This window comes from Bufo bufo, chromosome 7, assembly GCF_905171765.1.
Source record: "Bufo bufo chromosome 7, aBufBuf1.1, whole genome shotgun sequence".
NCBI classification, from domain to species: domain Eukaryota; kingdom Metazoa; phylum Chordata; class Amphibia; order Anura; family Bufonidae; genus Bufo; species Bufo bufo.
Genome location: NC_053395.1, coordinates 223078697 through 223104345, shown reverse-complemented (window position 1 = coordinate 223104345; position 25649 = coordinate 223078697). Strand labels below are relative to the sequence as shown.

Here is a 25649-nt window from a genome sequence, read left to right as displayed (position 1 = left end):
CTATAATACTGCCTCCTATGTACAAGAATATAACTACTATAATACTGCTCCTATGTACAAGAATATAACTACTATAATACTGCTCCAATGTACAAGAATATAACTACTATAATACTGCTCCTATGTACAAGAATATAACTACTATAATACTGCCTCCTATGTACAAGAATATAACTACTATAATACTGCTCCTATGTACAAGAATATAACTACTATAATACTGCCTCCTATGTACAGGAATATAACTACTATAATACTGCTCCTATGTACAAGAATATAACTACTATAATACTGCTCCTATGTACAAGAATAGAACTACTATAATACTGCTCCTATGTACAAGAATATAACTACTATAATACGGCTCCTATGTACAAGAATATAACTACTATAATACTGCCTCCTATGTACAAGAATATAACTACTATAATACTACTCCCCCTAAGATAATAACAATTCTATATCTGAATGGAATTGCTCCTGAGTCCTGACGGCGATTATAAACATCAGTTTTTTTCTAATCAAAAATTATTATTTTTTCATTCTATTGTGTGGACATAATCTTGGGGGCTGCCATCTTGCCTGAGCTGCTGCTGTACTCTGTTAACAACATTCGGAGATGTGAACGCCCCCTATTGTGAATGGTGGATCCTGTTATCTGTAGAGAGCTGTTAGTTGTCAATTGTAATCCTAACTGTGATGATAATGAGATTACTGCTGAATAATGATTTCTACAGAACAGGAAGTGTCAGCCTATTAGTGAGGATTGGTGGTAATTTAAAACTGCAGGGTTTCAGGATTATTTTATAGTATAAAAATGACATGAAAAAAAGACTAGCATTTTTTTATAGAATATGTTTAACATACTAAATTGAATGACACAATATTAATTTTCTGACAATTCATTACTTTTAATTTAAAACAAAATAACCTGTGCAGGTGTTTACAGGGATGAATGCACACGGTATAGTCCATGTAATAAGCCTGCATGTACTCTCCCCTCCAATATCCGATCCAGAGGTCCAGCCTATGATTTATCACAGTCCGTGACATTTTGACTTTAGTGCAATATTTGTGGCCTTTTCTCTCGAGAAGTTCTAGAAAGGAGCGTAGATCCACAAGTTCATTGCTAGCTCTAGATTGTGGTGGATGTATGAGCCGATGAGGACATGACGGAGAGACTCCGGCCATAACTAGAAAGTCTGTCCTTACTGATAATTCCCTTGTTGGCGAGGATAGTCAGGAAACTGTGTCGAAACTTGTGTCCTATGAATGCATACAGAATTGGGTTAATACAGCTGTGGGTGAAGCCAAAAACTTCAGTGATGTACAGAGCGGTGTCCAACTGATTTCTCAGTAAGCACGTTTCGTTGATATGTTTTTTCCTCATGAGGGAGTCAACCATGACTGTGATATTGTGGGGAAGCCAGCAGATCAGGAAGACAAAAAATACAGCAAGGATGACCTTCATAGCTCGTTGCTTCTGGCTATTTCTGGTCTGAATAAGGGTCTTAATGACAAAGCCATAACAGAAAAGCATAATGAGCAACGGTATGAAGAACCCCATCACATGGCGTCCAATCCTAATGTTGAGCATCCAGTCCTCGGTATTTTCCTCCAGGTTCTCATGACAAACAGCTCCTCTCTTGTGTGACACAAACACATCTCTAAACCAAATGGTTGGAATCGAAAGACCAAATGAAATGATCCAGATGGCGATGGTGAGAATCTTCACCCAAAGCTTCTTCTTCGTAAAGAACTCGGTGGCATGGACGATCGCCAGGTACCGGTCTACACTTATACAGGCCAAAAAGAAGACTCCACTGTAAAAGTTGACTTCTTGCAGTATGGAGACGATTTTGCACATAGCGATGCCAAATGTCCACTCACTGCTTTTGTATGCAGCCCAGAAGGGGAGCGTTATGGAAAAAAGGAGGTCGGCAAGGGCCAGGTTCAGCAGGTAAATGTCGGTGGACGATCTCTTCAGCCTGTTGTAGCAGAGGACGAGAATGACAAGGCTGTTGCCGACTACGTTGAGTAAGAAAACTGTGGCATAAATGACAACAACTGCGTATTTATTGACCGGTGATGAAACCAGGCACGGGGCGGCATCGATTGGTGGGATGTAGGTGTAGACATCTGTGTAAGCGTCTAGGTAATAATCGTCGAAGTCAACTTTTATGCTCATGTTTGTCTTCTGAACCTGCTAAAAAAAAAAATAATAATTATTTACTAATCCCATTAGATGGGTTTTTCCAGTCTCTAAGGATCTTTGAACAGTACCCTGCAGGGTGCAAGAGATCAAAACTCAACACTTTGGAACCAGATTACCACCGACATAATGGAGGCACCAACCAAAGAACGCAATATGGAGCAGTTGTTCAGATGCCGGTCCATCAGTTCATCTTTGTCATCTGGCCACAGCCGTGTCTTGGTCTTAACCTCTCATACCATGTGAAGGAAGCCTAGTAAAAATGAAGAGGGCCAGCCCATGTCTTGAGGAAACCTATAGCTTCCAGTTTTAAACATTTGCCAGAGTTGAACTAATTTTCTCTAGTAAGCAAGGAGGTATAATATACATCCTTGCTCCTGACAGCACTATCTCAGGTTGTATAGCAGCTAAAGATATCATCCAAAACAGGGTCAAGACCAATGCTAGCCATAAAGCCAGAGACAGAACCTTTAGAAATCATACCTGGAGTCAGATCTGCAAGTATCACATTTCTAGCTGCTATACAGCCTGAGATAGAGCAGTCAGCATGGAGTAGGAAAGGCAGGCAAGTGGGTGAGGTGCTGAGAGGCTGCCAGTGCTGGCTGGGTCACGCACCTATTCCTTGCTCCACCACTGTCTTACCGTGACTCCTGTCTGTGCCCAACTGACACTTGGCGGAACCTATATCTGGCCATGTCCAAGTCAGATCATGCCATCCAATCACCAGCGTTCTCCCACTGGTGAACTATTGCAGCCAACCCTCCCCTCTTACATCCTGCCAAAATCGCAACAACGATGTCTCCCCAACCTGAAGGGTTCCTCTCCCACACCCTTACACTCCCTCGGATAGTAATGACTGCAATAGGTAAAGGAATCGCCGGTGACCACTTGTCTCTCTGTAGCAGTTGTAGGCACAAGGACTATTTTAGAACCCTGCACACGGCAGCCCAAATCTTATCAACCTGTGAGAATAAGGGCTCATGCACAGGAACGTATGGATTTTGTGGTCCTCAAAACACCGGATCCACAAAAAATACAGATGATGTCCGTGTTACATCCGTATTGCATCTGTTTTTTTGTGGATCCGTTGTAACAATGCCTATACTTGTCCGCAAAACGGACACGAATAGGACATGTTCTATCTTTTTTTGCGGAATGACAATGCGGACATATACGGAAACGGAATGCACACGGAGTCATTTCCATTATTTTTTGATGACCCATTGAAATGAATGGTTCCGCATACGGGCCGCAAAAAAAACGGAATGGACACGGGAAAAAAATATGTTTGAGTGCCTGAGCCCTAACTTGGGGAGAGGCGGTGCCCCACTGTGAAACAATAAAAATAAGGGTGATACGGATCCTCAGCGGACAGCATGGTTTGCATTCCTGTTCTGCAATCATACGACTGTGAGAACTTTGTTACAACACGGCGGTCGAAACATCTGCAATAAATTTACTTCGGTTATTTCCAGAAGTGATAATAAACCTATAGTGAAATCCAACTATCTGTAATATAGAAAGATATCCATGTGGCCCATTAAGAGGTGGACACTGATGCGGAGGGTTATTTGGATCCACACAATGCCCTTATGCCAAGGCTCATACACCTTTACCGCAGCATTTACTTTTTTATGCACCCTAAGACTTTAGCTGCTTTTGGAACTGCTACTTGGCATTGAGATCCTTTGCTTAGCCTTCTGGACGCCAGTATACCCACGTCCTCCTTCCCCTCCTCCCTTTGGGGCTCATTTATGAACTGATATACGCCACTTTTGTGGTGTGAATCAGTCGCAGATTTTTTCACGTGCCATTTTGCAGCAAAATCTGCGACTTTTCCCAGCTCATGCCACTTTTCTGACAGATCGAGAAAAAGGGGCGTTGCACGGGCGGCCTGTCTCATTCATCATTTTCTATGCCAATTTTTGGCGTAGAAAATAGCCAAAATCTAGACCAGCAAGGGAGCCGGTGTAGATTTAAGTCTGTCGCAAGACCTGCTGGAGGAGGTGCCAAAGTTATGTAGAGGCCTGCGCCTCTAGAGGCACTTCTGATTGGCGTGGAAAATGCCGGTCTTAATAAATGAGCCCCGTTATCTTTATGTCCTTCAATTTTGATGGCAAAATGTAATAGATCATAATGATACAGCCGGATGCAGACTAATACGCACCATATTTTTATGTCTAGCTGAAGCCACAGCAACCATTTATGGAGGAGGAATATGGGATTTCAGGCTTTAAAGAGTTAATGCTTTTTAAGAGAAAGAGAAGGGACTGAATAGGACGTGTTACCCCATAGACACAGACATTGCACAAAGCAGGTTCCTGACATATATGAGGAAAGTCACTGTTGCAAAATAGAAGGGGTTAATTTCCTACAATTAGGTATTTGGTTTCTTAATTTCTATGGTAAATCAATCTGCGCAACTAAAGTAAATACAGAGGTAAAATGATTCACTCCTGAAAATCTGTGACCGCCTCTTATAGCCCTGAGAACGGGAATAGACATTCACTGCTCGATGCCTCGATATCAAGAAAAGGAGAAACTCTGCAAATCCTTATGAAAAATCGCCTATAGTTTGTGTATACAGCTCCTGTGCAGACCTATGTGTCACCATGGTTACAGACTACAAACAGACCCTGTGTAGTCGGATCCTGCCTTCATCTGTCTCCTACCATCTGTAGTTTATCAAGAAGAGGAGGCGTAGGAAGAGCATTAACACATGACTACACAGGGTGCTTGTAGTCTGTAACCATGGAGACACCTAGGTCTGCATAGCGGCTGGACGCATGAAACACTAGGAGATGTAGTTGATTGATTTGTAAAGTTATTTTTCTTATTGGAATTATAACTATGGGGGAGATTTATCAAACTGGGTGTAAAGTAGGACTGGCTGAGTTGCCCATAGCAACCAATCAGATTCCACCTTTTATTTTCCAAAGGAGCTGTAAAAAATGAAAGGTGAAATCTGATTGGTTACTATGGGCAATTAAGCCAGTTCTACTCTACAGCAGTTTGATAAATCTCCCCCATATTGGTTTAAAAATCTACACATCTAGCGGGTCATTTACAAACATTTTCTATGCCAGCTTCAGGCGTAAATATATTGCACAACCCCCTTTTCACATCTTTTTAAATGCCCTTCGACACAATTTTGTTGCACAGGTATTTTTGCACATAGGAGTGTCAGGAGTGTGGTGGGGGCATGCTGGGGGCATGCTTCGTCCCTGACAAATTTATCAAAATTTACACATGGAAACAGATGCAAATGTTGGTGAAAAACGACTCCAGACAGAGGCTGGTCTAATTTTTCCTCTACTGCTGAAGATGCCCGCCTTGTCATTAATTAGGGGCAATTTCCTCCAGCAAAGTCTGCGCAAAAGGTGAGTAAAAGACTGGCATAAAAAGCAGTTTTTTGTAAGTGACCCCCCTAGTTGTAATAGGACGAGTGTGACAAAGTGAGGGTGTGTTCACATGCCGCACTTGTTCCATACATCTGAATGGGGCTGTATTTGCTGATTGTGTGTGGATGTCTAGAAGCCCCTTCAGGACATTTTTGGAGCAATCCCTTTAAGTTCTGGTTTTGTGATTTTCCTGGGTCCTTATCCTTGTCCCTTTTGCTGCTCTAGGATCTGAGATCATTCCCAGACTAGTAAACAAGTGCAGCTCTGCTTGAGACGCTCTGTGCTGCTGCTATAAGGAGACCTGCAGTTGTTGGTGCAATCCTGCTCGGGGATGGAGTAACGTCTCCTTCTCTATTACAGAACGTGTTTATGACCTTTTAGATCCTGATTTAGAAAAATTCCCCTTTCACCATGGTGGCTCAAAACCGAATGGGGTTTTCTCCAACAAGAACGCCTTTAATGCACATGTCCATTAAGGGGCTTCTATTTGCAGAATATCAGCTGCTCAAAGCATCAGAGACAGTCGGGCTCCTGCTTTTGCATCACCATACGCCCGCTTTCATGACTATTTGCATAAGTTTCACCCACTGCGTGACTTGTATCATGAAAAACCTAAGAATATCTTCCCACCTGATGTAAAAATACACCATGAGACGCATGAAATATGTCTGGTTGCCCCTAGCAACCAATCACATCACAGCTTTTATCTTTCAACAGCAGAATACAAAATGAAATCTAAGCTCTGATTGGTTGCTATGGACAGCACAGACATGAAGACGTATGAACCATAGTGTCACGATCAGTGTGGGGGAAAAACTCCACACTAAACACAGGAGGGAAGGGGAATAGTAACTGGGCCTGAAAACTAGGGAAGAAACGGGTCACCTCCTAAACAACCCTAATCTGGGCCCTAACTACCTATCAATATGAATAGACCTTGAAGGTAGGAATATTCATATGCTGGATACCTAGGCCCTTATATCCCTATAAGGCCCTGGAATGAGGTTAGGACCAGAGTCAACCCCTTCCTCCCCAGATGGACAAATAGAAGTCTCTGTCTCAGGCCCAGATACAAACAACAGGGAATATAACAAACACAATACAATAGGAAAAGACAAGACTTAGTTTAAAGTAGAAAACTGGCCACTCCAGAAGCGCCACAGAGTACAACCGACCAGCTAGTAAGAAGGCAGGAAGAAAATCTATAAATCGCACCTCTAAGAGTGAGAAGCGGCTACTTATGGGAAAGGTAAATTACCAACAAGCAACACCTGAAGCAAGGGGTGTGGCATTCACCAAATAAGGCCCCTTGCAGACGAGCGTGTCCGGATTAGGTCCGGATGCATCCCGGTGCATTGCGGCAAACCCGCGCGAGTAGGTACGCAATTGCAGTCAGTATTGACTGCGATTGCGTTCCGTTGTTCAGTTTTTATCGCGCGTGTGCAATGTGTTTTGCACGCGCGTGATAAAAAACTGACTGTGATACCCAGACCCGAACTTCTTCACAGAAGTTCAGGTTTGGGTTCAAGGTTGTGTAGATTGTATTATTTTCCCTTATAACATGGTTATAAGGGAAAATAATAGCATTCTGAATACAGAATGCTTAGTAAAATAGGGCTGGAGGGTTTAAAAAAATAAAATAAAAATTTAACTCACCTTAATCCACTTGTTCGCGCAGCCGGCATCTCTTCTGTCTTCATCTGTGAGGAAAAGGACCTTTGATGACGTCACTACGCTCATCACATGGTCAGTCACATGATCCATCACCATGGTGATGGATCATGTGACGGACCATGTGATGAACGTAGTGACATCATCAAAGGTCCTATTCCTCACAGAACAAGACAGAAGAGATGCCGGCTGCGCGACCAAGTGGAACGTCCGTGACAAAACCCCCCCTTCTACGGGTGACCTGCGGGCACCCTGGACCGACCTTATCCGGGTGAGATCTATAAAAGGCATTCACTAAACGATGCCAGCACCCACATCTTCTCCTCCGGTCCATAACCTCTCCAGTGGACAAGATATTGAAGGGACCCACTGAGAACTCGAGAGTCAACTATTTTCGCGATCTCGAATTCCAAATTACCATCCACCATGACCGGATCAGGTGGCAAGGAAGATGGCTGTAAAGGTTCCATATATTTTTTCAACGAAGACCTATGGAACACATGAATTTTCAGGGCCTGAGGAAGCTCAAGACGAAAAGCTACAGGATTAATAATGGCCGTGATCTTCTATGGGCCGATAAACCTTGGACCCAACTTCCAGGAAGGTACTTTCAACTTGATGTTTCTTGTGGACAGCCACACAGAATCACCCACTGTTAGGTCCGGTCCAATCATGCGTTTCCTGTCAGCCACACGTTTATATTTGTTGCCCATATTTTTCAAGTTATTTAGAATTTTTTGCCATATAGATGACAATGACGACGAAAACGTTCCTCCTCAGGGATACCAGAAGTATTAGAACCAGAAAATGTGCCAAACTGCGGGTGAAATCCATAGGCCCCAAAAAACTCGCCAAAACTCGCAACTCACCAGTGGACTCCTGACTACTATTGTTTATGGCAAACTCTGCCAAAGACAAAAAGGAAGACCACTCCTCCTGGTTCTCAGATACAAAACATCTCATGTAAGTCTCCAGACTCTGATTAGTGCGCTCCGTCTGTCCGTTCGACTGAGGATGAAAATCCGATGAAAAGGACAGTTCAATTCCCAGACGAGTACAGAACGCCTTCCAGAATCTGGAAACAAACTGAGTGGCGCGATCCGAGACCGAGTTTCACAATGTTGTCAACAAATACCTGTGCAAGGGTTTTAGCATTAGGTAGGCCTGGTAATGCGATAAAATGTACCATTTTACTAAAGCGGTCAACTACCACCAGAATAACTGTCTTTCCTGAAGAATTAGGTAGATCAGTGATAAAGTCCATGGTCTGGACAGAATGGATAACGGAAGTAAAGATCCAGAAGGTAGAGTATGTGTCACCTTGGCCCGTGCACAGGTAGTACAGGCTGACACATAGTCCTTCACACACCTACGCCACCCAGGCCACCAGAATCTACGAGATATGAGTTGGCAGTGGACCTACTCCCAGGATGTCCTGTAAGAACTGTACAATGATGTTCCTTTAACACATTGTGACGCAATTCCGGTGGCGCAAATAGTTTCCCAGAGGGACACGAGTCCGGTATGTCTCCCTGAGCCTCTAGCACCTTCACCTTAAGGTCAGGGTAAAGAGCGGATATCACCACCCCTTTAGACAGTATGGGACTCGGGTTTTCAAAATCACCACCTCCAGGGAAAGTACGTGACAAGGTGTCCGCCTTGACATTCTTAATCCCAGGATGATAGGTGACAGTGAAATTGAATCTAGTGAAAAACAGGGCCCATCTGGCTTGTCTTGGGTTCAGTTGTTTCGCGCTCTCCAGATAAGCCAGATTTTTGTGATCAGTGAACACCGTGATCGGATGAATCGCCCTTTCCAACCAATGACGCCATTCCTCAAAAGCCAATTTAATGGCCAGCAACTCTCTGTTACCCACATCATAATTATTCTCAGCGGGGGATAGTTTTTTCGAGAAAAACTGCACATGGTCGCCATTTACAAGGTGATGGGCCCTGTGACAAAACTGCTCCTACCCCAACCTCGGATGCGTCCACTTCCACAATAAACGTTTGTGACACATCTGGCTGCATCAATTCGGGAGCAGAAGAGAAGCATTCCTTAATCGCAGAAAAGGCTCGCAACGCCGAATCAGACCATACAGAGACATCCGTCCCTTTCTTAGTCATGTCCGTTAAGGGTTTTACTATTGTCGAATAATCTAATATATAAAGCTGAGTGTATATGTGTGTGTGTCCGCTAAAGGAATCTGCACCGTCGCATTTACAATCACGAAATTTGGCACACAGGTACATCAGGTGTCCGGGAAGGTTTTAGACCAGGTCTAGGACGTACCGTTACTGAGATATTCCCAAAAAATGCATTAGTCAATAGAAGCTTGGTCGCATGACCCTTATCAGCCAATAGCAGCTCCCAGGTTCTCCAGCCTCCAAACACACAGTTTTACTCCAGGTTTCCATAACAACCCAGCCATTTATCTTCACTGCTGTAGGAGAGCTTTAAAGGAAATCTGTCACCAGGATAATTGCTATTGAAGTAAAGCCATGGCCTAATAGCACTTAGTACCTTATTTCCAGATGTGCCTTTGTTCCAGCAATAGATGTTTTTATCCTCTGAAAATCCAGTTTATTTGGTATGCAAATGAGCCAGTAAGGTGCCCAGAGGGGCGTCACTCTTGCAGGAAGGAGCCTAGACACGCCCCCTGCCACACTGTGTCCACCCTCAAAAGACTTAAAACCCCGCCCAGGTCCCGCTAAGCCACGCCCCGATCTTTTAGGCCATGCCCACTCCCACTCCTGAGCCGACGGGGATTGAAAAAGTGAAGGTAAAATTCAACTTCTGTCAGCGGCAGGGGTGGGAGGGAGGGTGACTTTCTCTTTGCAGCTTACACTCAGACAGCACAGTGCTGCTGTCTTAGAGTGAGCTGCTCAAAAGGACACGCCCCCGATCCAGTAAAGGCCACTGTTAAGGGGGCGGGCCCCTGTGCAGGTCACTGTCAAGGGGGTGGTATGCTGTGAAAGTCACTGTTAAAGGGGAAGGCTGCGGTAAAGGTCAAAGTTAAGGGGGTGGGCTGCTGTGGAGGTCCAATTTTAAGGGACGGGGCACTGTGGGGGGGTCAGTGTTAAGGGGTGGGGGGCTGTGGATAGGGATGTCCCTATACCGATACCAGTATCGGTATCGGGGCCGATACCGGACATTTGCACGAGTACTTGTACTCGTGCAAATGTCGCTGATACCACGGCCGATACCTCATGGCCAGCGGTGGCGGAGGCGTGTCCCATCTTCTTCCGGGCGGCGGCTGCAGCGGCGTGTCCCATCTTCTCTTCCGGTCGGCGGTGGCGCTGCTCCCAGCTGATCAGCGTGGGGATGGCACCGGATATTATACACCTGGGGACGTGCTGGCTCGGCAGTGGCAGGAGGAGGCCGCCTCTGGCTGGGGTTCTGGATATTATCCTCAGGGGACTGCAAGAAGCTGGGCCGGGGGTGGAGAGATGGCAGGAGCTGCCGGAGCCCAGGTACTGATAAGATAAGATGCCTTTATTGTCATTGTACAATACAATGTAATACAATGTACAATACAATGAAATGTTGTTTGGAGCAATCCTAGATGCCATGGACAGAGGAACAAGAACTGACATTTAAACTAAAGCATTACACTAGAAAAAAACAAAACATTGCACTAGAAAGCATTACTATTCACAGTTCACAGCATATATATAGCAAGAGCAAAGTAGGAAGTGCTTATGAGTATATATACACACTGATTCAGACACCACTGCAGACAAGAGATCATCATGGGGTCATGAATGCAGCCGTCACTTTCAGTGTGTGGTAGTTTCTATTCTAGGAAGGGGCAATAATCTCCGAGCATTTAAGAGACTGATTGATTTTGGGTAAAAGCTGTTCTTCAGCCTCGTGGTGCGGGCATGTAGGGCTCTAAGATGCCTACTGCAGTTCATTCTTATGTTTGCCAGCCACATCTGATTCTGAGAAAGCTGTGTGACAGCCAATATGGCCACCTCTCATAAGCAGAGCTGGCATTGAGAACTTCAGGGAAAGTGGGTGACAACCCCTGTGACTGCTGTGATGCTGACTGCTGTGGTTGTCACCAAGGATCTACCAGACTGGGAGCACTCATACAGTCTGTGACTACTCAGTCGCCTTCATTATGCTGGCCATTAAAGGGGTTGTCACAGATTTATGCCGGAAATATGTAATGAAGTAAAGAATATCGGAGAGGTCACGTGGCTGTACTCTGTGCATCTGCATGGGAAGGATTACATCAGGCCAGGTGGGTATGATGCATGAAATGGAGAAGAAATCCAGTTAATTTCTCTCCATTTCATGTTAAAACAGACAAACGGTGAATAATAAAATAAGGTGGTGGGGGGGCAATGGGCATATAATAGTGATCCCCAACCAGTGTGCCTCCAGCTGTTGCAAAACTACACCTCCCCACCATGCCCGCACAGCCAAAAGCTGGTGTCTGTACAGACGGATCCGCTCCTATAATGCAAACGCTTGCATCCGTTCAGAACGGATCCGTTTGCATAACTGTTTTTTTCAGATCTGATTTTTCACTTTGTGAAAACTCAGATCCGCGACAGTATATTCTAACACAGAGGCGTTCCCATGGTGATAGGGACGCTTCAAGTTAGAATATACTAAAAGAACTGTGTACATGACTGCCCCCCTGCTGCCGCCCCCCCTCCCCCCCCTGTTTTTAACTCGTTGGTGGCCAGTGCGGCCGGGCCCCCCCTCCCCCCCCCTGTTTTTAAAATGACCTACCCCCCATCATTGGTGGCAGCAGAGAGTTCCGATCGGAGTCCCAGTTTAATCGCTGGGTCTCCGATCGGTAACCATGGCAACCAGGATGCTACTGCAGTCCTGGTTGCCATGGTTACTTAGCAATTTTAGAAGCATTATACTTACCTGCGATGTCTGTGATCAGCCGGGCGCTCCTCCTACTGGTAAGTGACAGGTTTGTGCTATAAGCAATGGCCACCAATGAGTTAAAAACAGGGGGGGAGGGGGGGCGGCCGCACTGGCCACCAATGAGTTAAAAACAGGGGGGAAGGGGGGGCCGGCCGCACTGGCCACCAATGAGTTAAAAACAGGGGGGGGGAGGGAGGGGGGGTGCCCCCTGCTGCCTGGCAGCACCTGCCAGGCAGCAGGGGGCAGTCATGTACACAGTTCTTTTAGTATATTCTAACTTGAAGCGTCCCCATCACCATGGGAACGCCTCTGTGTTAGAATATACTGTCGGATCTGAGTTTCACGATCTAACTCAAATCCGATGGTATATTCTAACATAGAGGCGTTCCCATGGTGATGGGGACGCTTCAAGTTAAAATATACCATCGGATTGGAGAAAACTCCAATCTGATGGTATATTAAAAGGGACTCCTGACTTTACATTGAAAGTCAATGGGGGACGGATCCGTTTGCAATTGCACCATATTGTGTCAACGTCAAACGGATCCGTCCCCATTGACTTGCATTGTAAGTCTGGACGGATCCGTTTGGCTCCGCACGGCCAGGTGGACACGAAAACGCTGCAAGCTGCGTTCGGGTGTCCGCCTGCTGAGCGGAACGGAGGCCAAATGGTGCCGGACTGATGCATTCTGAGCGGATCCGCATCCACTCAGAATGCATTGGGGCCGTACGGATCTGTTCGGGGCCGCTTGTGAGAGCCTTCAAACGGAGCTCACAATCGGAACCCCGAACGCAAGTGTGAAAGTAGCCTATGTAGTAGCCACAGAAAAGGATGTATTGAGACAATTATCAATGCAATAGTCCCCCCAATCCAGAATCTGCCTAGCATGCCAATCGATAGTTAGATTATGTTAGGGAAGCCACGGTTAACCCAGAACCATAGGTGCAGGGAGACCTTCCAAGACAAAACACGAGATAACGTCTTGATGAAAGTCACGCACTCTTAATCTGATATCATGCAAAACTTGCGACAAGCACCTCTGAGTAAGAGGGGCAGAATCAATAGCAAATACAGATATGACTTTTTTTAATGTACTTGGTGAAAACCCGTGCATGCGGACAAACTGAGCATCAATCAGGTTCACCCCGACCCCGCGGTCAATAAATACTTCAATTTCCACAGTTTTTGACTCTAGCGCCACCTCGGCAGTCAGGAGAAATCTGGTACTACCAGCAAAGGACAAATGCACATTCTCTGACTCCCCACTCACACCTCCGATAGTCAGATGGGATTTAGACGCCCCTTTTTGTTTCTCTTTTTGCCGCTGAATGCTTGTACATATATTGACAAAATTTCCCCTTTGACCGCAGAAAAAACATACTCCCTGCTTGCGACTCCTACTTTTGCAAGGAGATCCCGGAGTCGCTCCCCCTAATTGCATGGGTTCATCCTCAGGCATAAGCTCAGGAGTCTCTTCACCCAAAGAGTCAAAGGAATACGGTACGTTATGTAATAGAACGTCCTGAGAGAGGGGGCCCTTAGATCTCTCTCTAAGGCGTCTATCAATACGTACAGCCAAAGACATAGCGGCTTCCAAAGACTCAGGATTCTCATGAAAGGCCAAAGTTTCCTTCAGCCTCTCAGATAATCCCTGACAAAACAGGCTACGGAGAGCCGGATCGTTCCACTCAGTATCCATAGCCCACCTCCTAAATTCGGAACAATAGATCTCCGCCGAACGCTCTCCCTGACGCAGGCCACGTAATTTAGTCTCGTCCAGGGAGGTTCGGTCCGGGTCATCATAGATGAGACCTAAAGCTCCGAAAAATGCATCTACTGATCGGAGACAGACTGTGATCCGGTCGGCAGAGAAAAAGCCCAAGACTGGGCGTCCCCTTTAGGCAACGAAATTATTTGTCTTTATTATGAAAGTATCTCTGTGATTGGCTGCTAGGGGCAACAAAGCTCTATGACAAGTGATTGCCTGATATATGTGACACATGGGCACAGTTATAATGATATTACAGCATCTGTAAGACCCCACTACACCGCCCCCCCCCCCCCTCATTCCTCCACTTGGGGGCTACAAGGTTTGGGGTGTAATATGCTGATTCACCCAGTGATGCTATCTCCACCCGTCAGATGCTCACGTGGCCTGTGTATGAGCCAGGTTCACACAGGGATATCGAAAGCAACTGAGAAATGTGCAAAAACTGCTGAAAATTGCTACAATTCTTTTGAAATATGAAAAAAAGAAACCAGATTATTTTAGTCACTTGTAACCAATGCGGCTGTGACTGGTGTTTTCTCTTTTCCCCCATTGAAATAAATAAGGAAAAACTTCCATTAAAAAAAAAATAGAACATTTTTAAATAAAAAAAAGTTACATTTTGTAACTTTTTACATTGTCAACAGAAAAAAACTAACACAAAGTTTCAGAAATGCTGAATATCTTACAGATGAAACTCGAAAAATTAGAATATTGTGCAAAAGTCCATTTATTTCAGTAATGCAAATGAAAAGGAATTGCATTAATGCAGCTTAAAATTAGAATTTTGTGAAAAGGTTCAATATTCTCGGCTCAAAGTGTCGCTCTCTAGTCAGCTAATTAATCCATACCCCCTGAGCAAAGGGGACCTCAAAACTGTGACTTTGGGGTTACATAAGCTGTAAGCCATAATCATCCAAATTATACCAAATAAAGGCTTGAAATATCTCGCTTTGCCTGTAATGAGTCTCATATGTTAGTTTCACCTTTTAAGTTGCATTACTGAAATAAATGAACTTTGCACGATATTCTTATTTTTCGAGTTTCACCTGTATATGATATTTTTCAAAATAAAGTTAATTAAAAAATAAATAAATAAATAAATAAAAGAAATACAGAAGATTAACTGCAGGAGGAGGACAGAGAACAGTCTGGGGGTCCGGGTTCTCACATGATAAGGGGTCTAAGGAGGACCAAGAGATGTAAGAATGCAATTAAAGGGGACATGCCCCCCATCGGTATGGCTGGTGGGGTCTCGGTCTCCTCTCTGCTCCAGTCCATCCCCATAGAAGTGGAGATCCTATCCTCCCTGTGTTTTATATGTAATTTATCCGGCTGCTCCCTGTACAGTAAATTACATATTCTTCCATAGATAAGGATTCATCGAAAATAAATTCCATATTTGTTATGTGCCCCCAAGATTTGCATCGCCCTCCCCCGATCCCTCTCCATATAATGTACATGATATAATTACCAGATGGGTCCTCAACCTCCGGCTGCAGCTGATTCTACACGAAGCTCTGCAGAGAAATGCTTGTGAAGAGGAACTGTCATGTCGTCATGTTCTTCTTATGAGGGGGGTGGAAGCACAAACTTCCCAAATCAAGACGGAGGATGGAGCAAGGATGTGGAAATGGCGTGAGGAGCTGGGGGCTTATCACGTCACATCCAGGGGGCCTTGTGTCACCCACCATGTCTCCTGATATCTATAGGTGTCTGCAGGTGGCGGCCATCAGGGGGATGCCAGATCATCGATGTCGCCTGGACAGGTTTCCTGTAGATTGCACAATGCTGCCTTATATCCACCAATTAAAGAAAACACCTCCTGCCGTATGTAAAAGATATACATCGTGTTAAAAACATACATGACGCAAAAGTATATAAGACACAGTATAAATACATCATATCAGGAAAACCGCATACGGTCTGCTAAGATAAAGTACAGACCACGACACGTGGATGCTTCTGCTGGTCGGCACAGTATTTCTTTTTTGCACAATTAGGCGATAGTGGCGATGTTTGGCTCTGCTTTTTATATACTTAACGTTCTGTGACTCTGCTGTTCCCCTGTATTATCTGCCGGCCTGGATACAGTGCTTGTTTTTTCTATATATACAGGCACGCTTTACTCCACTTAACCGTTTAATATACATTGAGGAACAGAAGTATTTGAACACCCTGCGATTTTGCAAGTTCTCCCACTTAGAAATCATGGAGGGGTCTGATATTCACATGGTAGGTGCATTCCCACTCTGAGAGACAGAATTTAGAAAAAAAAATCAGGAAATCACATTGTATGATTTTTAGAGAATGTATTTGTCTTGCACGGCTGAACAGAACTATTTGAACACCTGAGAAACAGCAAGAATTCTGTCTCTCAAAGACCTGTTACTGCGCCTTTAAAAAGTCCACCTCGACTCCACTCATTAATCTAACTTAGTAGCGCCTGTCTGAGCTCTTTAAAGACCTCTGTCCACCCCACAGTCAGTCAGACGCCAACTACTACCATGGGCAAGACCAAAGAGCTATCAAAAGACACCATAGACAACATTGTGGACCTCCACAAGGCTGGAAAGGGCTATGGGGCAATCGCCAAGCAGCTTGGTGAAAATAGATCAACTGTTGGAGCAATTGTTAGAAAATGGAAGAGGCTAAAGATGACTGTCAGTCTCCCCCAGACTGGGGCTCCATGCAAGATCTCACCTCGTGGGGTATCACTGATGATAAGAAAGGTGAGGAATCAGCTCAGAACTACAAGGGAGGAGCTGGTCAATGACATGAGGAGAGCTGGGGCCACAGCTTCAGAGGTCACTGTCGGTAGAACACTATGCCGTCATGGTTTCAGATCATGCATTGCATCGGAAGGTTCCCCGGCTCAAGTCATCACATGTCCAGGCCCGTCTGAAGTTTGCCAATGACCATCTGGAGGATCCAGAGGAGGCCGGGGAGAATGTCATGTGGAAGTAGAACTTTTTGGTCTAAACTTCACTTCGTGTTTGGAGGAAAAAGAAGGATGAGTTGTATCCCAAGAACACCATCCCTACTGTGAAGCATGCGGGGGAGGGGGGGTAACATCATGCTTTGGGGGTGCATTTCTGCAAAGGGGACAGGACGACTGTACTGTATTAAGGAGAGGATGAATGGGGCCCTTTATTGTGAGATTTTGAGCAACAACCTCCTTCCCTCAGTCAGAGCATTGAAGATGGGTCGTGGGGGGGTCTTCAAACATGACAAGGACCCGAAGCACACAGCCAGGATATCCAAGGAGCGGCTCCGTAAGAAGTAGTGAAGGACGAACATCGGCTGGGACAATATGCGATCACGCAAACGCGATCAAATGTTCGCGAACCGCAAGTTCGCGGTGGGCCCCATTGACTTTAATGGCAGGCAAACCTGAAAAACCTTCAGCTCATATTTTCAGCCACCAAATACTTACTAGAAGTGCACAAATCTTCCCCAAACATGGACAGTGACATACCAGAGGGGGATCAATGGCAAGAATTCCTACATAAAATATGTATTTTAATCACGGGCCGTTTTTATTAGTCTTAAAGGAAAATTCTTAAAAATGTGCCCTGCTGGAGACTAGAAAAATTTTATTTTAGGCCACGGGAGTTCAGGCCCCAAACATTAGGCATTCACCGGACAGAAAAGTGATTATGTGGCTGGAGGTATATTAGACAGTCATTGGATATGAATTTTACTGCAGGCCACGGGAGTACAGGCCCCAAAAATAATTCATTCAACTGACAGAAAAGAACAATTGATAATGTGGCTGGAGGTATATTAGACGGTCAATGGATAATGGATATCAATTTTACTGCAGGCCAGTACAAATACATGTCAAATACATATGTTTAAAAGAACTAAAAATATAAAATTGGATTAAAAACATGGCTAACGAAATCCCCCCTCTTTAAAAAAAATAACAATGGTAATAGGTGAAATTCAATTACACGTGGTCGTCACAGGTGTTGAATTCCTCCGAGGTCCATGCCTCATTCATTTTTAGAAATGTGAGGTAGTCCACACTGTTGTGAGCTAGGTGAGTGCGCTTATCGGTCACGTTCCCCCTGCTGTGCTGAACTTCCTTTCGGACAGGACACTCGACGAGGGGCAAGCCAAGAGTTCCATGGCAAATTGTGCCAGCTCTGGCCACAGGTCAAGCCTGCACACCCAGTAGTCCAGGGGTTCCTCGCTTCTCAGAGCGTCCACATCGGCCGTTAACCCGATATAGTTGGACACCTGTCGGTCTAGGCGTTCCCTGAGGCTGGATCCGAAGGGCGGCTGTTGATGGGTTGGCTGCAAGAATGATCTTATATCTGAAGTGACCAACACATCTTCAAACGGCCCTCTTCTTGCAGGCGCGGTAGGATTGGTACCTGCAACTGTTTCTCCGTGGGTGGAAATTCCTCTGCCAGCGCCCGCAACAGCGGAATGCAGCATCTCTTGCAGGATCCCTGTGATGCTGGTAACATGTCCGCCATTTTGTGTTTGTACCGGGGGTCTAAGTACGTTGCCACCCAGTACTGGTCCTTGCCCTTTATGCTTTTTATACGAGGGTCCCTCTTCAAACACTGCAGCATGAAGGCCCCCATTTGTACTAAACTGGAAGCGATGGAGTGGCCTGGCTCCTGCTCATCGTCCAGGAGAATGTCGTCCTCGGTCTCCTCCCCCCAGCCACGGACAACACCAGGGATCCCTGAAAAGTTTAAAGCATGCTCTTCTTGCTCCTCCTCCGCCTCCCCCCAGACACCATCCTCCTCTGACTCCTCTTCAGACTCCTGCTGACTTGTCTCAGATGGAGTAGCCCCCCTGGGAATTCATTCAGCATTGCGACTTCCTCATCTTCCTGCTCCTGCTCCTCGACGGCTTGATCAATGACACGACGCAATGCACGCTCCAGAAAGAAGGCGTAAGGTACGATGTCACTGATGGCGCCCTGGCTGCAACTGACCAGTTTGGTGATCTCATCAAATGGCCGCAGAAGTCTGCATGTGTCGCCTATCAAGCATATACAAGGTGGAGATCCAGCGCGTCGGGCAGTCACAAATCAGACGTCTGACGGGCAGGTGGTGTCACCGCTGAACGTCAGCAAGGCGAGCCATGGCCGTGTAAGATCTTCTAAAATGGCCAGAGATTTTCCTGGCCTGCCGCAAGACGTCCTGGACCCCGGGGTATTTGGCAACGAATCGCTGCACGACTAAGTCGAGGACGTGTGCCATGCACGGCACGTGTGTCATTTTGCCCTGTTTCAGCGCGCTCAGCAGATTGGCACCGTTGTCGCACACCACTTTACCGACTGTCAAATTGAGCGGGGTCGGCCACTGATCGGCCTGTGACCGCAGAGCTGAAAGCAGTGCAGGACCGGTGTGGCTCTTGGCTTTCAGGCACAACAGCCGCAGCACAGCATGGCAACGTCTCTCCTGGCACGTCGAATAGGTTCTGGGGAGCTGGGGGGAAGCGGTAGCAGTCGAAAAAGAGGAGTCAGCCAAGGTGGAGATGGAGGATGGAATAGGAGAAGAAGAGGCAGGCCTGCATGCAATCCGTGGCGGTAACACCAAATCCACACAGGTGCCACGGGTTACATGTTTGACGGCCGTCAGAAGGTTCACCCAGTGAGCAGTAAAAGTTATGTACCTTCCCTGCCCGTGTTTGCTAGACCACGTGTCTGTGGTCAGATGTATCTTGGCACCGACACTGTGTGCCAGAGATACATTCACTTGGAGCTGAACATGGCCGTATAGCTCCGGGATGCCCTTCTGGGAGAAATATTTCCTTCCAGGAACTTTCCATTGCGGTGTGCCAATGGCTGCAAATTTTCTAAAGGCCTCCGAGTCCACCAGTTTATATGGCAGTAGTTGGCGGGCTAGCAGTTCTGACAAGCCAGCGGTCAGCCGTTGGGCCAGAGGATTATCCGGTGTCATCAACTTTTTATGCTCAAACATTTGGGCCATGGAAGCCTGCCTTCTGCCAGATGAACGCGACGACGGCACGGTGGAAGGTGGAGTGGAGGACAAATGAGAGGAGAAGGAGAAGAGGCAGGACGTGGAGCGCCGGGAGTGTGGCTTTGTGGGTTCTGACGGCGTTGCTCCCACTGGGCTCGGTGATGGGAGGCCAGGTGCCTTCTTAAGGCTGTCGTCCTTAGGTGAGTGTTGGGCTTACCGCGACTTATGCGTTGACAGCACAGGCTGCAGATGGCAACACTATTGTCAGCAGCTGACACGTTAAAAAAAGCCCACACTGCGGAGCCATGTGCCGGCGTCCTGGGAGCGCCAGATGTGACCGTGCATGGTGGATGGTGGATGGCTCGCTCCAGATACATTTGCAGTCTGCTTTTTGCTTCCTGTGCACTGCGAGTTCTGCCTGCTTCTCCTGCTTCTCCTCCCTCTCTGCTGCTCCGTCTCTCCCTCTGAACTCCCCTCCTCTTCCTCTCTTGTGGGCACCCACGTGACGTCCATCGACACGTCATCATCGTCACCTTCACCACCACTGACATTAGAGATCTCGAAGTAGGATGCAACAGCGGGGACCACCCTCCTTGGGCTGATCTGGGTGCTGTCGTCAGACTGCTGGGTGGCGGCCGTTGATACCTCCGCTTTCTGATCCGATGCCAAGAAAGGCTGCGCATCGGTAAGGTCTGGGAATGGATGGGAAAAAAATTCCTCTGACTCAAGTGGAGGGGCTATGGTGGTGGTCGTGGTGTATTTGGGGGTGCACACAGCAGAGAGTGAGGAGGGAGCAGATACAGAGGATGAGGAGGGTGCAGAGGTAGAAGGCTGAATGAGCCACTCAACCAACTCTAGTGCGTCCTTTGAAGTAATCGCACACACCTTCTGCAACTTCCCACTTGGGCTCCGGCCTGGTGCACCTGCCCGACCCCTACCACCCCTGCGGAACGGCCTGCCTCTTCCTCTGCCTGTCATTTTCAAAATGACCCTTTGACAAAGTCCCTAGAGAAGAGCAGTATTTGTGGAAGCCGGTATATCACAGGCCTCAATCAGTATGTGGTGGAAGCCGGTATATCAATCCTCTTAATCAGTATTTTGTGGAAGCCGGTATATCACACCCCTTGCAATTATTTGTTCTAATAGCGCTTGTCCCTCTATATACCTGCGGTATCGCAGCAGAACCGCACACAACTGCTGCACAATACAAATGCACTATAATATAATTTCTATGTTAGAAAGTACAGTATATTATAAGTATATCACACCCCTCAGTATATCACACCCCTCAGTATATCACACCCCTCAGTATATCACACCCCTCTGTGTATTATACCTATCCATAGCACACCTATACCGGTCCTTAAAAGGACTTTTGTGGCCCTATTAGCTACCGTTTGGTGTCGCTAACAGTCTGTCCCTGCTCCACACAGCAACCTCTCCCTACACTGGCAAAAGACTGAATGTAAAATGTGGGGGTATGTCCATGTCCTGAAACGTCTCAATTGTCTGTCCTGTACCACCTGATGGATGTGTCATGGGTCAAAGTTCTTCACAATGTAAAAGAATATGGCGCCGGCGGACATCGCCATATGTTTGCCTGTTAGGCGAATCGCGAACGAGCAAAGTTCGGCTCAAAATGACCGCCGGGCGATCCGCGAGGCCATCTCTAGCGGGGAGGACCCGGCCATGCACGCCTCCTCATCGCGGACGGCATCCTCGTAGGTGAAAGAGGTACTGAGCTGCTGAACGCAATTTATCGTCGCTCAGATAGTTTTGGCTGCACTTGGGTCACGTGACCGTTGTTTTGGTCCGCATCCGAGCCGCAGTTTTTGCCGCTTGGATGCGGATTCGTTCACTTCAATGGGGCCGCAAAAGATGCGGACAGCGCTCCGTGTGCTTTCCGCATTCGTTGCTCCGTTCTGTGGGCCGCAAAAAATATATAACCTGTCCTATTCTTGTTCGTTTTGCGGACAAGAATAGGCAGTTATATCAATGGCTGTCCGTGCCGTTCTGCAAATTGCATCCGTGTTTTGCAGATCCACAATTTGCGGACCGCAAAACACACAACGGTCGTGTGCATGTAGCCTAAGAGATATGAAAAAATCTTATATGAACAAAGAAATGGAATAAGGTATGGGGGATCTGGAAGTCTTAAAGGGATTCTGTCACCAGATTTAACCCTATTAAGCTAGCTGACAGCGATGTGCTAATGTCAGCTAAACCTAACTAGCCTATTACTACTTATATCTATGCCCCCGTTATGCTAATTAGCCTCTAGGAGCGGGGTGGGGGGCGCGTCGATCCTGCTCCTAGAGGCTCCGTTCTCCCACCTTTGTCGCCTTCCTCCAAGTCCTGATTGACAGGGCCAGGCAGCGCTCGCATCCGTATGCCAGCCCCGTGCTCTGGTGAAATCTCGCACCGTTCAGCATTCGGCGCAGGCACGGCGAGGGAAAGACGCTCGCAGGCTGCCAGCTTTCAGGAGACATTTCACCAGAGCACGGGGCTGGCAGACGGATGCGAGCGCTGCCTGGCCCTGTCAATCAGGACTTGGAGGCGACAAAGGTGGGAGAACGGAGCCTCTAGGAGCAGGAACAACCTGGTTAGGTTTAGCTGACATTAGCACATCGCTGTCAGCTAGCTTAATAGGGTTAAATCTGGTGACAGAAACCCTTTAAGTCTTCCTGCTTTCACCCCGCCGTCATCCCTGCTCTGCCCTAGTGACGGAGGGGATAGGAGACACATCGCAAGGAAGGGGGAGGGGAGGGTTAATGTGGTTAAAATGAGAAATTGAATAATGTTGAAGATTAAGTTTTATGGAAAATAATTTAGTATTTCTTTTTGTCAAATTTTTTTAAAGATATTTTGGGTTTTTGCTTACTCTTATTGCGTGTTCCCCATTTATGGTTAACATTAGCAAGGATTAATTACATTACTAATTAACCCAGAAGATGCATCATTGCAGCATTTAATGGAGCCGTTCCAGACATCCCCATGTCATAAAAAGACACCCACGAAACCCCTATGTATGTTTGGGAAACAGTATATAGGCACAGGGAAAGTAGAGAAGTGCAGGAAAACAGTTTCTGAAATTGAAGGTGCATATATTTTCCTGCTGATTCCTATAGACCTGCATTCTCACTGGCTACCACTAGGTGGAGACAGACACTTGGTGTTGAGCATCTATTCCTTCAGTTACCCAAAGGGTCACAAAACGTTAAAAAACCTTTTGATTAGGGCTCATGCACACGACCGTATGCCCTCCGAGATATACAGTCCGTGAGCGGGTCATACGTCCCGGAGCGGCATACATCGTGCGTACGGGAGCACACAGCATCATAGGTTACTGTGCGCATCGGGCCGCCCGCGGGGCTATAGTCCCGCACTCATAATATCATATGATTACAGGACTATAGCCCCGCGGGCGGCCCGATGCGCACAGTAACCTATGATGCTGTGCGCTCCCGTACGCACGATGTATGCCGCTCACGGACTGTATATCTCGGAGGGCATACGGTCGTGTGCATGAGCCCTAAGTCTTAGAAACATAACAAAGGTTTTGATTGGTAGCCGTCGGAGTGCTGAGACCCCCAATGAGGAGAGAGAAGCGCTCACATAGCACACACCCTTTCCTTGCTGCAGGTGGCAGATTCCGGACAGGGCCATAGACTTTCTATTGAGCCGGTCCCCCCTGCAGCGAGGAGAAAAACGCGTGCAATGTGAGCGCTTCTCTCTCCTCGTTCCAGGGATCATGAGGGTCTCAGAACTCGGACCCCCACCAATCTAAACCTTTGATTTGTTTCTATGACTTATAAAAGTTGAGTGACCCTTAGGCCTCTTGCACACGTTCCATTTTTTGCGTTCCGTATACGGAACCATTCATTTCAATGGATCCGCAAAAAAAAAAAGGAAGGTGTATGCCTTCCGTTTCCATATTTTCGTTTTTTCCGTTCCGTTCAAAGATAGAACACGTCCTATTATTGTCCGCATAACGGCCAAGGACAGGACTGTTCCATCAGGGGCCAGCTGTTCCGTTCTCTGAAAAAACGGAATGCGCACAGACGTCATCCGTATTTTTTGCGGATCCGTTTTTTGCGGACTGCAAAATACTGAAAAAGCCCTACGGTCGTGTGCAAGAGGCATTAAAGGGGTTTTCAACCATGAAGTGTTTGTTACAAATTGTAAGCGATTTTGCTGTGTTTTTATTTCATTGTGTTTGAATAAAAGTATATATTTTTTTATTATCTTGTTTCTGGTGATACGGAGGCTGCAGGGATGGTTCCCGGGGTCTAGACACCGGCCAGGGGGGTAAAGAGGAATATTAGCTATCATCTTTAACCCTTTAAGGACATCCACCGTACTTGTACACCTGGGGCTAATGTCTGCGATCAGCGATAATGCCAATCATTGACACTTAACCCCTCAGATACCGCTGTCCATTGTGCCCACAGCGTTTGCGGAGGTTTTCCCCAGGAGTGCTGCACTCCCGGGGCCTGAACTGGTCCTCCACGTGGTGAACGGGGCAGCCATTTGTTTATTGTTGTAGTCCCGGGCCCTCGGAAGGATCGGAGGCTACCACAGCAATACTTCCCACCTCCCAGGACTCCATAGGAACACATTGAATGTCCCATAGACTGAAATAGTAACTCGTTGCAGTCTATGGGACAAGCGATCTAAAAATGTGTGTAAAAATATATAACAACTCCAGATCCTCCCCCACACATCTCCGTAGACAGAACTAGAAAAACGTACGGGGTCAGAAGACGGCGATGTGAAGAAAAACGTCATTTTATCCGAAGTTTTTAACAAGATAAACAATATAAATGTTGTATGACCGTTAATCGCACTGACGCGGGGGGTGGCGCTCACCGGTCGGTTTTACAGCATAGGGAACGCCAGAAAAACAAAACCCATAAAACATTGGTGGAGTTGCATTTTTGTTCTAATTTCGGCCCCATTTTTTTCCAGCTTCACGCTACATCCTACGCAATATCGAATGGCGCCATTACAGAGAACAAATTGACTTGCAAAAAAACACGAGCCCTCCTATGGCTGTTGAGAACGGAAAAATAAAAAGTTATGGCTCCGAGAAGGCAGGGAGTGAAAAACAAAAACGTAAAAATGGAAAATAGCCATGTCCTGAAGGGGTTAATATCACCCGCTAGTTATTAAATATGAATGACTTATTTATGAATAGTTCTCCTTTTATTCCTTCCTATGTAGATTCAATTCAATGAAAGCAATCAATGATTGTGAAATGGTAAGGAATTAACAGACAGGGGCACAACCGTTGTTACTAACACTGTAGGCATATCCCTGGACACCCTGCCCGAGGTATACGCTGAGGTGTCGGAACAGTGTCCCATTATATGAGGTCACCTCGCTGGGGCAGACGTGTTTAGGTTCACGTGTAATACTGAGGTTTGACCACAAGGTGGCGATAAAAACTCATTCACGGTAAATCGCGCCTTTGGAAGTTTGTCCCTCCCGTCTCCCTGTTAAACTGGGTCTGGAGGCTATATTAGGGGAAGGCCTCGCCGTTTCTAGTCTTAACTCTTCAAGGCCGTGTGACTTCTACACCTTCAGACGTTGCAGGAGCAGCTCCGTTACTGCAGCCGCGGCATGTCCTGGCGGAGAAGCAGCTGCACGAGGTGAGGGGAGACTTGTTCTATAGCGCAGCGCACAGGTGGGGGAGGGGGAGTCCGCAGGACTGGGCCTGGGCGTCCATGATGGGACTACTGGGCCTGGGCGTCC

At 46.7% G+C, this 25649-nt stretch overlaps 1 protein-coding gene and 1 long non-coding RNA gene across 3 annotated transcripts; one reads left to right on the top strand and one right to left on the bottom strand.

The window, feature by feature from the left end:
- Positions 1 to 922: 922 nt before the first annotated feature.
- On the bottom strand, positions 923 to 15541 carry LOC121007522 (C-X-C chemokine receptor type 2-like). Of its 2 annotated transcripts, none has more exons than XM_040439512.1 (2): positions 15422 to 15541; positions 923 to 2203 (listed from the first exon to the last, which is right to left on the bottom strand). In XM_040439512.1, exon 2 carries the CDS (start codon positions 2186 to 2188, stop codon positions 1136 to 1138), a length of 1053 nt encoding a protein of 350 aa, XP_040295446.1. In that variant the 5' UTR covers positions 2189 to 2203; positions 15422 to 15541; the 3' UTR covers positions 923 to 1135. The 2 variants fall into 2 exon arrangements, with proteins under 2 accessions (XP_040295446.1, XP_040295445.1); XM_040439511.1 differs by having other exon boundaries at positions 923 to 2206; positions 15422 to 15516.
- On the top strand, positions 10625 to 25037 carry LOC121007523. The gene is made up of 3 exons (XR_005780431.1): positions 10625 to 10758; positions 16314 to 16319; positions 25028 to 25037. It is a non-coding gene; the product is annotated as an uncharacterized LOC121007523 (long non-coding RNA).
- Positions 25038 to 25649: the final 612 nt, after the last annotated feature.